Source organism: Delphinus delphis, chromosome 16 (genome assembly GCF_949987515.2).
Source record: "Delphinus delphis chromosome 16, mDelDel1.2, whole genome shotgun sequence".
NCBI lineage: Eukaryota > Metazoa > Chordata > Mammalia > Artiodactyla > Delphinidae > Delphinus > Delphinus delphis.
The window spans coordinates 15,582,946-15,598,688 of record NC_082698.1 but is presented as its reverse complement, the minus strand read 5'-3'; the positions used below and the strand labels follow the sequence as shown (position 1 = coordinate 15,598,688).

At 40.4% G+C, this 15,743-nt stretch overlaps 1 protein-coding gene across 1 annotated transcript in view; it reads right to left on the bottom strand.

Annotated features, from left to right (window-relative positions):
* Window positions 1-15,214, bottom strand: part of ABLIM1 (actin binding LIM protein 1) — a 229,169-nt gene extending 213,955 nt beyond the window's left edge. The window contains exon 1 of the mRNA XM_069541505.1: window positions 14,024-15,214. Within this exon, the coding sequence (XP_069397606.1) occupies window positions 14,024-14,081 (58 nt within the window). The 5' untranslated portion in view covers window positions 14,082-15,214. The remainder of the gene's footprint in view (window positions 1-14,023) is intronic.
* Window positions 15,215-15,743: the final 529 nt, after the last annotated feature.

Sequence of the window (15,743 nt, the reverse complement as noted above, 5' to 3'; positions counted from 1 at the left end):
TTAGGAGGAAGAAGGGAAGGGAAAGCACCCAGCCTAGGTTGAGATGGGAAGAGAGGTGGGTAAGTTTGACAACCAAGGGGCAAGTGGAGTGAGACAGGGTTATTAGTAGATAAGGAACACAAGATCGTTCTAAGATCTTCCCACAAATATAGGGTATCCTGCTGAGCCACCGCTTTCTTGCATGGACTCATACACCCAGCCGCTCTGAGGATGGGCAGTGTTTATAGGAGGTGACCCCACTAGACAAGTGGCCAGAATAAAAGGAGGCGGATGCTTAGCAAGGGGGAAATAAATTTGTAATGTAAGGGGTTTTGTTAGAACTCCCAAAGGTTAGAGCTTGAGTGACTGGAAAAAAGTAGAGCCATTGAGAAAAGAGACGTAGGAAAGAGAATGAGTTAGGGTGGAGAAGGTGATCATTTCAGATGTAATATGAGTTTAAGATGTCATCAGAACATCCATGGCGTGGTAACCAGCAGGAAATGCGGCATGCTGCTCTAGCTCCCAGGGGAGAAGTCAAAGCTGGAGGTGTCAATTTGGCAGCACCCACCAAAGTGAGGGTTGGGGCCGTGGGAATGGATGAAGGAGAAAGAACTCACTGGACCAGGAACTCCTTGAAAGCAAAGGTGGTCTCTCTCATTTCTGTGTCTGTTTCTGGGGAGATGCTTCACAAATATTTATGAACATTGGACCTTAAAACGAATACTAGATGTAAGTTATCTGGGAAAATATATTAAAATTGCCCATATATACTCAATTTACTGAAATTGACCCTCTGCACACAAATGCTCAAACCTCTCAGCTCATTGCACTAACTAAATGATCCAACTCAGCAGGACTTCCTAGCATTCTAATTAAAGAAGCATACATCTTATTGACTAAAATTTCCAGTAACAGCATAACGCTATTGCTTACCCTGCCAAAAAAAGAAGAAAAGCAGTTAAAAAAAAAACCACTTTCAAAAGACTTCAATTCATCCTTCAATTCAATTCATCCTTTAAATGTAGTAATTAAACTTACCTAAGAGGATACAGGTTTGCAGAGAACAGATTCAGAAAAATACTGGATTCTAAAGAATATGCCCCCTTCCACAATCCGCTTCATAATTATAAATGTGCACGCATCAGTAAAAACGTGCACAGAAAAATCTGAATGCGGCAGAGACCGTGATCTGTAGAAGGGAAATTCAATCAGCATTTATTGAGCATTTCTTTGTGCACAGTTCTGTAATAGGTATAAAATGGAAAAACAAAGTGATTTGCTTTTCATTTTCTGATGAAAACCTAAGTACTCTTTAAAGGCTTTCAATATAGGAGCTCTCAAGACAAAGCAAACAAAAATAGCCTGAACCAGGATGAAGTGAATGGTGGATGTCTTCAACAGATGGATCATTTGGAGCTCTGTGTGTGTGTGTGTTTCTGGTATTGTTTTATTTATTTATTTCTCAGGAGGAGAGAATGCCTTGGGACTATTCATTTTTAAACTCACATTGGCATATGGAGAAGCAGGGTGGTAGGGGAAGGATGCCGCAAAATAGAGAACAGAGCAAACGGTAATGCCTGAAGATGTAAAAGGATAGGAAAAGAGTTTTTTAGGAATAAGAATTACAAATGGCTTAAAAGATCAACCTGTTAAGTGAAAAAGCAATTATACATTTGAAGGACCACAGAATCCATGAAGTGGATAGAAACACAGTCAACGAACATAGATTGAGGATCACAGGTCAAAGACAACATCACACAAGGTTAGCTGTCCAGCCCCGCTCCTGCTTCTAACCACATCTTCCCTACATGCTGTCTCAGTTCCCCTGAGGTTTTCCCCATGAAGCTTTCGCTAACCCTACGGCTCTATGAATCTGCCTGTCCTAAACTGCTCCTTCCCACCCCCAAAGTATCAAAATGGATTTACAATTGAGGATCAAGTTACGTCAAATACCTTCTTAGTTACAGTTGTTCCCATTTCAGCTTTTCTGTTATAGAAGTAATATACTTCATTAGAGAAAAGTTAGGAGATGCTGAAAACTATTAACAAATGGAAACAACACAGTCCTACCATCCAGAAATCACTGTTAATTCTTCAGTATATTTTCTTTCAGTGATTTTCTATGAAAATCTTTATTTCACATCACATTACATATGCAATTTATAACTTTGGCTCACTGAAACTTTTCCCCGTGTCATTCGAATCTATCGTTATGACTTTAATGTTAAAATTTTAATGGAACTATATCTTACATGCAGTAGTTCACAAATCTCAAGTACACAGCTCAGTGAGTTTTTTCATGTGTACAACATGTAACCACCTCTCAGATCAAGATCTAAAACGTTCCTGACATCCCAGAAGGTTTCTTAATACCCGGTCAATGCTACATCTCCTCTCCCTCTAGGAAACCACTATTCTGACTTATAATAGATTAGCTTTGCTTGAATTTGAACTTCAAGATGTATGTATAGCATGTACTTATCCATGTTTGGCTCCTTTTACTCAGCATAATGCTTGATCAATTCATCCATGATGTTGTGTGTATCAGTAGTTTTTGTTTTATTGTTGGGTAATATTCCGTTGGAAAAATACACCTCAACTACACAACTAATTTATCCATTCTCCTGTTTTGGGACATTTGGCTTTTGGGTGGGGGGCTATTATAAATAAAACTGCTATGAACATTATTATAGATGTCCATTAGTGGACATACATGCTGATTTCTCTTGATTATGTACCTAGGATAGAGTGGATGTATGTTAATTTTTGAAGGTACTCTCAAACACTTTTCCAAAATGACTGGTTCAGTTTATATTCCCACCAGCAATGCAGGATAATTTTAGTTGTTCCACATTCTTGCTAACGTTTAGTATTATCAGCCCTTTTAATTTTAGCCATTCTGCCAGATGAATAATGGTGTCTCACTGGGGTGATGACTAATGATGGTGAGACTTTTTTCATATGTTTATCAGCCATTTTGGACATCTTCTTTTGTGAAGTAGATGTTTTTGTGAAATATGGATTCTCTGCCTTTTCCTTATTGATTTGTAGGAGTTCTTTATATACCTTGGATATGAGTACTTTTTCAAACACAATGCAACTACCTTCTCCTAGATGGTAGCTTGCCCATTCATTTTCTTAATGATATCCTTTGATGAACCATTCCTAATTTTAATAAAATTTTAATTTAGCGACTTTTTCTTTTTTGGCTAGTGCTTGCTTTTGGTGTTTTTTTAAAGAAATCTTTGTTTAATGCACGCTTATGAACATTTTCTTGTCTGTTTTATCCCAGAAATTGGTTTTAGCTTTTATGTTCCATCTCAAATTAATTTTTTAACATCTTTGTTGGAGTATAATTGCTTTACAATGGTGTGTTAGTTTTCATATATATTTCATACATATATAGGGATATATGTATAGCTGATTCACATTGTTATAAAACAGAAACTAACACACCATTGTAAAGCAATTATACTCCAATAAAGATGTTAAAAAAAAAAGAAGACAACAGTTTAGAAGCTGTAGAAGATGAAAATGGAGAAAGTTATTATTTTAATGTATTTATTAAAATAAAACTGCACCGTGAAAGAACTTAGAATTTGCCATTCCTAGTCATCATACCTGAGGTTAGCAATAAAATTAAAAGAAATTCCTGGTAGGTTTTAAGAACATCATTTGAAATCCCCTGAGTTTCTTGGAAAAATACCATTTTTCCCAGGTAAAATAATCGTATAAATCCACTCTCACTGTTACTGATTATTACCTTACATTTTCTTTTAATTTGTTACACACATTATGTTTTCTTGAGACATTCTCTTTTCTCTCAATAATTTCCTTTCTTACTGTGTGTTCACAGAGAGAGAGAGAGCCACAGACAAGCTATGAGAAAAAGGATTAGGTAAAGGATCTGCTGGGAAACTTCCTAAGATCCAGCCTTCCAATAAACTTACAGATATTCTATCTCGTTATGAAGAAGAAAATTTATTTTTAGTCTCTTTGTGAAACTCTCAGAGCATTTATATAAATGTCTGATTTTGAAGATTTTAACAGCGTGTTGCCTCCACAGTAACATTAAGAATAACAATAATTAAGATGGCTAAAAGAATTTTTAGTGCTTGTCATGTGACACGCACTGTACTTTAGCAGTTTTATTTTAATCATATGTATGTAAAATCAGGAGGGAGTTCATTTACCTTGGGAAAAATCCTCCTTACTTTTGAGACTGGTTCCCTCCCTCTGGGATCCCCCGATACATTGATGCACTGTGGTCACCTGTCCATGGCCATTGCTGGCCCCTGAGCACCCCAAGGGAAGAATCAGAGCTGATCTTCCTCATTGTTGCATCCCCAGGTCCTAAGGCAGCGATTGGCACAAAGCAGGAGCTCAATAAATAATAAATCAAATGAGTGAAATAAAATAATACCTTTCAGACCCCTTCTTCTGTGTACATTTTGACATTTCCACCAGGAGGGAAAAACTAAGATATCTGAGAAAAACATGAAGCTTTAGAAAACTCTTTTTTTTTTAGATCAACTATTTTACTACACAGATATGAAGTAGTAATAAATAAAAATGACAAAGTGAACAGTGTGATAATTATAAGAATATTAGAATGGGTTTGCTTTTTTAAAATATGAGGATTTTCAATACTAAATTAAAGCACACTGACCTAAACTTTCTCCATTTTCATCTTCTACAGCCTCTAAACTATTGTCTTCTTTTTTTTTAACAATTTTATTGGAGTATAATTGCTTTACAATGGTGTGTTAGTTTTGCTGTATAACAAAGTGAATCATCTATACATATACATATATCCCCAAATCTCCTCCCTCTCGTGTCTCCCTCCTACCCTCCCTATCCTACCCCTCTAGGTGGTCACAAAGAACCAAGCTGATCTCCCTGTGCTATGCGGCTGCTTCCCACTAGCTATCTAGTTTACATTTGGTAGTGTATATAAAATTAAGAATCTTATCCAAGGGGGCATCCCTCCTTCCCGCCTTTCCTAGAGCTACGGTCCAAACTCTTCTTTATCTGGATTTAATCAGCAGAAATCTGTCAAGATACAGGCTATTGACGACAAGCTGACTACAAATGAGTAAACAGGTATTAAAGATTTTGAACCAAAAACTTTACTTTCTAACAGTATTCTGGGCTTTTTTTTCTTCAAATATAGGGGGAGCATGAAGATTACTAAGGAAAATCTAAGTGAAATACAATTTAGGTGGAAAAATACCCACTTAAATTCTGCATATTGTTTCTTAATAGTTAAAAATAAATCATTCCTATTAATCCCTCTGGTTCCTTTATACAAATCTAGGTCACATCAGTCAAACACAAATTTTAAAGTGGCATAAAATCAAATCTCTTTAATTAGGTATTTCTTTTCTTTTCTTTTCAAATCTTTCCTTCCTCATCCTCCAACTAAGCAAAAATATTAACATTCTTAAACATGTTTTCAAACAGGCAATCAGAAGCAGAAATCATTTGCAGCAAGTAATACTCCTGAAGAGAAATGAGTTTTTATTCTGACTGAACCACACTAACCTGTTGGAAAATTTACCTATTGAATGACCATAAGTTTTTTCTGACTTCATATCTAAAACATATCTTGTTGAGCTAAATTAATCTTTATTGCCTTGGAAACCATTGCTCCTTTTTCAGCAAGTCTTCCATAACTGACCCTGTTTTATTTCTTTCAATATTCTAGGCCAGTGGTCTATAAACTAATGCTTGCTGTCCTGTTTTACAAATAAAGATTTATCAGAACACAGTCATGGCCATCCATTTGTGTACTATCCATGGCTACTTCTGTGTTGAAACCACAGCTGAATAATTGCAACAGAGACCACTCAGCTCACAAAGGTTAAAATATTTACTATTTTGTCCTTTACAGCAAAAGTTTGCTTTAGGCTAGTCACATACAAAGTGTTCAAATCTTCTATTTCTTAGCTTTTTGCTCTATAATCATCTTATTCACTAGTTTCATCTGTACATCATTTCCTCAAGTATGATTAGTAAAGTCCTTGAGGGTTAGAATTGTCTCTCTATTTTATTCTATTTTTTAAAATTTATTTTATTTTATTTTTATTTATTTTTGGTTGCACTGGGTCTTCGTTGCTGCACGCAGGCTTTCTCTAGTTGCGGCGAGCGGGGTCTTCTCTTTGTTGTGGTGCACGGGTTTTCTCATTGCAGTGGCTTCTCTTGTTGCAGAGCGTGGGCTCTAGGCGTGCGGGCTTCAGTAGTTGTGGCACGTGGGCTCAGTAGTTGTGGCTCGCAGGCTCTAGAGTGCAGGCTCAGTAGTTGTGGTGCACAGGCTTAGTTGCTCCGCAGCATGTGGGATCTTCCCGGACCAGGGCTCGAACCCGTGTCCCCTGCATTGGCAGGCGGATTCTTAACCACTGCGCCACCAGGGAAGTCCCCTTGTTTTTTAAATAAAAAATGAAAGTCTGGCAAGGTTAGCTGGACATAAGACTTTTACTTAAGTGAGTCTCAATAAGTGTCCGTTCATGCCAGGGCTCCTGTTACTGCACAGAAGGCAAGATAGGTTGCCTTCGTGGCCCTACTTCATCTTCCCTCCTTGTACCCAAGCCCTTTGCCACGTAACTTTACAATGCCCACCACTTTGACCATGTAACTTGCTCTGGCCTGTAGAATAAGGAGGAAGAAAGTAACTGTGCGGTTCTGAGCTAGGCCTCAAAGAGGTCGTGCATATCTCTGTTTGCTCTTTGCCCTCCTGCTTCACTGTGATGGGGACATGGCTGGGATAACCTGCTGGTCCCAAGAGGAGGATGAGAGATGCGTGGAGCAGAGTTACCTCCAAACATGTGGTGAGCCTGCCAAACTGCCCACTGATGCAGCAGAAAGCAGCTGACCCCCGGCCAACCCTGCAGACTCATGAAAAATGGTAGATGATTGTTGCTTTAAGCTTCCAAATTTTGGAATGGCTTATGGAGCAGGAATAACTAATTGATATAAGAGTACCTTGTCTGATAATAATTACTGCTAATACTTATATTCCTTTGGAATCTTAAAGGCAAAAATGAAAAAGGTGCAATTTTTTTTTTTGGCCACACCACATGGCTTTTGGGATCTTAGTTCCCCGACCAGGGATAGAACCCATGCCCCTGCAGTGGACTCGCGGAGTCTTAAACAATGGACCGCCGGGGAAGTCCCGGTGTAATATTTTTTAGTGACATGGTTTTTATGGGATCAAACTCTTAAAGGTAATATATATGATGTCCCTTTTCACCCAAATATGAAAAGCAATCAACTAATCAATAAGAATTTAGTGACTAAAGAACTCAACAACAAAAAAACAAACAACCCGATTAAAAAATAAACAGAGGATCTGGGGCTTCCCTGGTGGCACAGTGGTTGAGAGTCCGCCTGCCGATGCAGGGGACACGGGTTTGTGCCCCAGTCCGGGAAGATCCCACTTGCCACGGAGCGGCTGGGCCCGTGAGCCATGGCCGCTGAGCCTGCGTGTCCGGAGCCTGTGCTCCGCAACGGGAGAGGCCACAACAGTGAGAGGTCCGCGTACCGCAAAAAAAAACCCAAAAACCAGAGGATCTGAAAGGCATTTTTCCAAAGAAGACATACAAATGGCCAACAGGCAAATGAAAAGATGTTCAACATTGCTAATCATCAGAGAAATCAAATACAAATATCAACTCACATTCATTAGAATGGCTATTATCAAAAGACAAAAAATAACAAGTGCTGGAGAGGGTGTGGAGAAAAGGGAACCCTCCTGCACTGTTGGTGGGAGTGTAAATTAGTGTAGCCACTATGGAGAACAGTATGGAGATCCCTCAAAAAATTTAAAATAGAACTATCATAGGACCCAACTGTTCCACTTCTGGGTGTTTGTCCAAAAAATATGAAAACACTAATTCAAAATGCTATAGGCACCCCTATGTTCATCACAGCATTATTTTTAATAGCCAAGATAAGAAAACAACTTAAGTGCCCGTCAGTAGATGAATGGATAAAGAAGATGTGGTATATATACCATGCTGTAGTGTATTTGAAAGTCGAATTATAATAGCGTATATGTGAAACTTATACAATGTTATGAATCAATGTTAGCTCAATTGTAAAAAAGAATTTAGTGCACATCCACCATGTGCTCATTACTGAAAGATACGAGATTTCTGAAAGATATAAAAATCACAGTTTTAATATTAATGAACTTATAATTCTGTTGGAGGAGATTAAATAAAATGTGAGTATAAGACTGTAATTAAGTGGGAAAATCTACAGAAACTTTGAGCTTCTGGTTAAACATGGTGCTGTGAACACTGTTTATCTCTGTGTCTTCACAAAATCCCAAAAAGATCATGAAAGGAACAACAGCGGTAGACATGTCGACACGATTTTGGAAGCTGGGAAGTGAGTGGATGACATAAGCAGAAAGGGAGAAGCTGAAACTTAACCTGGAGGGGAAACAACCGCGGGGGCAAAAGCCAGGGAAGGCCCGTTATTGGAGGCACAAAGTACCACTGAAGGCAGGGATGAAGGATAAACAGGAGGATGGGAGGACGTCTTTACGGGAAAGCATCAAACCTCCATTTCCCCTCCCTTTCTTCTCTCTGCCAGGAGACTGACCCTCACTGATACCAGCCAAAGATGAAAAATAAAAACGTAAAAAGTCCCACCTAGAAAGGCCACACTGTGTAACAGAAATGCCATGGTTTTGATGATCTTAGGAAGTCAGGCCAGAAAAACTCCAGAATCCTTGGGTCTTACTCCCTTGTCTCCTGTTCATGGAAGAAGACACTATTTGGCTTCTAAAACTAGGAACATGCATTACTTTGATGAAAATAAAATGAATAAATAACACTGATAATAGTAGTTACCACCTAGGTTTGGATGGTGGTCAAGAGAAGCTTTTGCCTTTCATATAGTATTTGAAAGTTTTACAGTGAGAGCTTACTCTTGTATGATTTGTATAATTTAAAATAAATAAACACACACCTAAAAATAAAATAACCAAACTAGAATCAAAGCCTATGGATTCCAAGTCACTATTTAACAATATAAATAATTTGGAAGCAGCTGAATTTCTCAGGTGGAACTATAATTGCCAATGCTAGAACCCATTCATTATTACACGTGAGGCACCATGCCATGGGTTTTATAGACATCCTCATTTAATCCTCACAGTCTTATAAAGCAGGTAGCCCTACTATTAGCTCCATTTTATAGAAGCAGAAACTGAGGCTTAGAGAAATTCAGACACTTGCCCAAGGTTACCTGGCTAGTAGGTATCAAAGCCATGATGTGAACCAAATCTCTTGTCTCTAGAGCTCAAGAACTTAACGTTGTGACCAGAGGAACATCCTTTTCCTTCTACAAGTCCAAAATCATATACTTCCATTAGAAAAAAATAACTCTGAAATTCACCAAAGAATAGGCATTTTAGCAAGAGGAAAATAAATCCCAAATCCTTGTGGTCCCGGCAATAAGCAGTGGAAGAAATGGTTCCTGAGGACCAGAGGCACCCTGATCCCATGCTGCAGCCACGGTGAGAAGTGACCTGTGGTCAGATTGTGCCCCACTGAAATCAGTGGGGTCATTTATATCCCAAGGAGCCCTCAGGGCTTCCCTAGCTAGCATCCTAACCTCTTCAGGTGACCACATCTTTTTTAAAATTGAAGTATAGTTGATTTATAATGATGTGTTGGTTTCAGGTGTACAGCAAAGTGATTCAGTTATAAATATTTTTTTTTCAGATTCTTTTCTATTATAGGTTAAAATATTGAATATAGTTCCCTGTGCTATACAGTAAATCCTTGTCATTTATCTATTTTATATATAGTACTGTGTATCTGTTAATCCCATACTCCTAATTTATCCCTCCCTACCCTTTCTCCTTTGGTAACCATAAGTTTGTTTTCAATGTCTGTGAGTCTGTTTCTGTTTTGTATACAAATTCATCTCTATTAGTCTTTAGATTCCACATATAACTGATATCATATGGTATTTGTCTTCCTCTTTCTGACTTCACTTAGTATGATCTTTAGGGCAATCCATGTTGCCACAAATGGCAAAATTTCATTCTTTTTTATGGCTGAGTAATATTCCATTGTGTATATATACCACATCTTCTTTATCCATTCATCTGTTGGACACTTAGGTTGCTTCCATGTCTTGGCTATTGTAAATAGTGGTGCTATGAACATAGGGGTGCATGTATCTTTTCAAATTAGAGTTTTCATCTTTTCCGGATATCCCAGGAATGGGATTGCTGGATCATATGGTAGCTGTATTTTTAGCTTTTAAGGAACCTCCATACTGTTTTTCATACTGGCTGCACCAATTTACATTCCTTAGGTGACTACATGTTCTTACATCTTATGTTCCAATACTGGCATTCTTCACCCAGCTCAGGTGCTTACTAATTTCTCATGTTGGTTAGCTGCCCGGCACATCTTTGGCACACACATGCCAGCAGTCCTTCCAAGACTATAGACTCTAAGTGACAGAGATTTATTCTGAACAATACATAGCACAGTACCTGCCACCTGCTGAAAGATGCTTAGTAAATTAACGAGAACAAACAGAACGTTAATGAGCCGCTCTAACGCCAAGTCGGGGGAGGGCTCTATGACACATCCGCAGATCCTCCCCAATGAAGCTACCAATTAGAGACAGACTATTACCGTGAGAGTGCCTCTAAAGTTAAAAAAGTAAGGAAAGACATGGCAGGAGCCTCAAAAGTGAAGTGGCTACTTAAATCCACGAATCTGCATGTGCATTTGAGTGTTCACATAGCCAGCAACACACTGTATGTGAAAAATAAACAGAACGGACCATTTAAATCATTTAAAAATAGACCATAGAGATGGACTTGCCATAAAATAATACCACTCCACTAACACGCAGACCTTTCCCCAAGAGCACTGTGTACCCCACTTCACCTTCTAAGTCTCTACCACTTCATTCACGCGTCACATGAGGTACGGTTTCCATGCAAAGCGTTATAAAGAAGAGTAATACCAGGCTCAGGGAGTTTCTATTGCGCTAGGATCTTCGAGGCACGTGGTAGGTCACAAGCCCGGGGAGCCTGCGAACAGCGTCTGCGGGGGAGACAGGACTCAGACAGGAGCTCCCAAGGCCCCTTCGATGCTTGACTGCTTTGCACAAACCTGCTTCTGGGTGGGCTCCCACCGTTCACACATGTCTCTAGCAGGGTCGTGTTCTAATTGACCCACTGGCCACCGGCCTTGACGGAGCGCATTTTCCATGGCAGCTGTGACTGCCTCTTAAAGCAGAAAAACCTGCCCGACACTCCATTCTCTCACGTGGAACCTAGACGGGGTGCCAATGAGCACACGGCATTTTTGCCCCTTTTTGGAAATGGATGGCGTTTAGAGATGTCTCGTTAAATCTCGATAGTCTGAATTAATATCCTGTCTATGACCCCAACCTTTAAAGTATGTTAGTGATGGAGAAGTACGTGTCAGCAGTCAGGTTTTAGTGTAAAATAGAAGGTTGGGTAGCTCATATGCCTAAATAACTAATGTTAATTGTATGCAAACACTAGCTCTAAGCAGATCCTTTAGAGAAGAAGATAATAAATTGCTGCATCAAAGTCTTACATCACCCATCCTCTAAGCAGTTAATGCTTTCAAGCTGTGCCGGGAGAAGAAGACAGGGTGATGCACTCATTAAAGACGGGTGGGTGGGCAGGCGAAAACCTGGTTGTTTTAAAGTATCTGGGACCCAATTACCAGTTAAGACACCAAATTCAAGCATGGTCAAACATGTTGATTAGACATCCTTTCAAAACATCCTTCTATTTAAAAAAAAAAAAGGTCATTAAAAAATATGGTCAATATTCCCGATGGAGAGTACTTTTAAAACAATGCAGAGTAGTGAAACTCCTTATGTTACAGACATAAGGTGTGCCTCTTTTTAAGTCTCAGAATAATTTGCCAACTTCCAATTTAATTATGACTGAGATTCAAGTCAACTGTTTAGTGTTCTAGGGATACACTTTCTGTAGATTCCAGCTGGCAGCAAGTGGAAAGATTCCAAATACATTAAAAATACGCCATGGAGTGGAAAGGAGGGGAGTAGGAAAAAAACGGAGAAAAGAAATGAAATTCTTTTGAAAGAATTTTTCTTTCCAGTGACCACTAAAAATATAATCAGATATGACTTACTCTGTTAATTTATGATCTCCCTTTCATGTAAGATTTTCCAAAACCTGCCCTATCTTTCCTGGAAATTGAAATGAAAACTTACTCTTTTGGGGACTTCCCTGGTGGCACAGTGGTTAAGAATCTGCCTGTCAATGCAGGGGACACAGGTTTGATCCCTGGTCCGGGAAGATCCCACATGCCACGGAGCAACTAAGCCCGTGAGCCACAACTACTGAGCCTGCACTCTAGAGCCCGCGAGCCACAACTACTGAGCCCACGTGCCACAACTGCTGAAGCCCACGCCTAGAGCCCGTGCTCCGCAACAAAAGAAGCCACCACAATGAGAAGCCTGTGCACCGCAACGAAGAGTAGCCCCCACTCGTCGCAACTAGAGAAAGCCCGCGCGCAGCAATGAAGACCCAACGCGGCCAAAAAAAAAAAAAAAAAAAAAATTTTACTCTTTTTACAGTGCAAGGAATCAGAGGACTTCAAAGTTATTCAAATAGTGACACTTAGACATCTTGAAATATTCTAGTTTTATCTCTAAGACCCCTTTCAGTTAGGAAAAGCCATAGAATCATAGTTTCCAACTATAAATATCAGTAGTGTGTTGATACTAATTAATATGTACAGTGTTATCATTCACATTCAGATTCTATCTTCAAAGAAAGCCCAGAGAGTGTCAAAGAATCCAGAGGCCTTTTGTAAACATCAGGTGGTTACACTTTAGAAAGAACCTGGTAAGAAAAAGTTGCAGCTGAGGTTTTGGCTTACTGCCCACCTGAGGCTACTGTCAGCTTTAAATTTAATTATTCTGATGTTTGTCAACTTTTGCCTTCCCGGCAAATGTTGAAGGCAGATCAATAAAGAATATGACACCACATTTCCAGAGTTTTCAGTCAGCATTGTCTTTCAGAGTAATGTTCATTTATAGAAGAAAATTTTATGGCACAGAAAGCCTCCATGAATTATTCATCAGTTACAGAGTATGCCAACATTCAGTTCCTTTGTACCTCTCAACAGTGTGTACATGTGAAGTGTAGCATGCCAAGGCTCCCCAGTCCTACAGGAAGGCAAACCAGAGCTCCCCGGAGGTCCTGGTAAACCGAGAAGAGCAGGGCGTTCAAAAGTGATGGTGGGAGGTACAAAGCGTATCTGCCTGACATGAGACTACCGGAGAGTCTACTCTCCAGAAGCCAAAACGTTACAGTCACTTACCCTAAGCGGTCTAGGATCAAAAGAATCAGCATGAATCGACAAGGTCTGCTGGTTTCAATGGAGCAGCCGGCAAAATCACCTTGGGACGCCTCTGAGGCTGTGGCATCGGCTGTCGGTGCCTGGAGTGCTGAGCAGGGTGGGCTCCCTCTTGAAGCCAGTCTCACCTGGGTACGAACTGTCTGACGAAGCACAACTGTAGGGGGAGCACCCTAGGGACGGCATCCCTAACTCAAAACACCCAGAGCGCCTGATCCAAGGAGAGAAAAACTACATTGTAACGTAAGGGGCTGAAAGAATTCATCTCGAAGCTATGTTAGCACAGAGGTACTGGCATGGAGAGGGCGGGTGCAAGGAAAAGAGCATGTGAGCAGAAATGGGGTCACAGATGTTCACCTACAGTCACTGAGGACTCCTTCTAAAGTGCTCCAACAGACCAACCTATCTAAATTTAGACAGGTTGTCCATTTTAAAATCCCATTATATTAATGATATCTATAAATATGTTAATATATAACATATGCATTTTATACAAACATGTTATGCACATAGAGAGTTAAGATAATAAGCGTACAACTATTTCAACCAGTAGAAAAGTCACTGCATCTCTCCTCATCTCTAAACACACAGTCTACCCCAGACAGCACATATGTCGAGTTTACAAAAATGGACAGTCAAACCTTGGTTGTCTTCGAGGATGTGATGAGGGTCCATGAGCTCAACGGGTTCCCACGTCATTAACGCGCACACAGCTCTAAGGTTTCAGCTTTTCTTCCCGAGGTGGCTGACACACAGAAGGACTGCATCCACTCCTCAGGAAGGCCCTGGCTTTCCTCCCACGAATCTGTGGGCTGAGTTGGACCCGAGGGAGGGGCGTGCCACCCAGAGGGTGTGTCACAGCCAGCTCTGGAAGAATGAGCAGTTTCCGGCAGGATTCTAGCTCTTTCCTCAAGCACGGAGTCCTCATCTCCCGGCCCTCTGTGCTCTGTCTCCCACCAATTCTAAAGACTACTCTGAACAACACATCAGTTCACTGACACCACAGCTGCAGAACACTGCCCTTTCTGGGAAGATACTATTAAAACACGCCCAGAACGTTCCGCCGGTTTTCCTCCAATCTGCGCAATTCAGAATCCAGATTTTGATCACTGTGACTACACAATAACTCAAACACATGAGACAAAGAAAGAAACGGATCGATTTCCCTAAGGCCGCTGCATCCTCTCTTCACTTAATGAGTGATCATCTCGCCAGATGGGCTTTTAGCTCTTTTCTCGTGTGTGCGAGGATTTAACAAAAATACTCCAACTTGGGGAGACTCCTTTCACTATCAGCCTGGCTGTTCATCATGGCTTTGGATGTTGTTTCCTGACAAAACGCTGGTCTGAGGCCAGTCATGGACTTGGAGCCCTTTTGTATTAGGTACAGGCTGTCTGAAAACAATGGCCTCCTCCGGTAAGGCTCAGGAAGAGGCATTTTTTCCTTTAGTCAGTAATGCCCTGATGCTGGGTTGGATTACCTACCACCCACAGTCCAACTTTTCCCCCAGTTATTTTTGGACACCAGGGCTTTTGCAAACTGGAAACATTATGAAGGCAGTTTTAATGGGAGAAGACACTTAGGACAAATATCTCCAGCGTCAGACACATTTAGAGGCTAAGAGGTAGAAGGAAACTGGCATAATTGTTTTCAGCGTGAGGGCAGTTCATCTAATTCCTGCAATAAAGACTTAAGCCCCAGCACCCAATTCTGAGATAGTTAATTCAATATAAGGCCCATAATCTACCCATTGAAAGGAAAGACTACATGATCACATTGTTTAAACATTAAGCTTATGTCGTTGAACATTCTCAGCTTACTCTCTTCTCCGTCCAGGTGGCTTTTTTGATTTGTTTTGAAATGGCTCTGGGTCATACTCCTGGGTCGCCCCACCCTCCCTTCCTTGAGTCCAGGCCACCATCTGGAACTCTGTGCCTCCGATAACGTCCTCCTGACTTGGCCGAAGCACCAGGCGCCAGACAAAGGATCACAACTGGACCACTCGTTGATAAAATGCTTGGCATTTGCAGAGCTGTCATATGTTAGCTGCTGCTAAAAGGCCAGTCGCATTTATTGAAATCTTCTGATTACGCCCAATGCCTAGCATTCTCATGACAGTGATTTCATAGTTTAGCCCTAATGTTTTTTTATTAGTGTCTCAGGATTCTTACCTTAAGGATGGAACAGAAGTCTTTTATCATTGCATTTTTTTTTCTCATTAGTCCTCATTTTGATTGTGATGGAAGCTAGTTTTTCCCACTCCCTTGAAATCACAGAATATGATCCCTAACTGATTTTAAATGAAAGGGGGAAGAAGAAACCACATGTAGTGCTGTAGCTCTTTTCTGGGACCAAAACAGG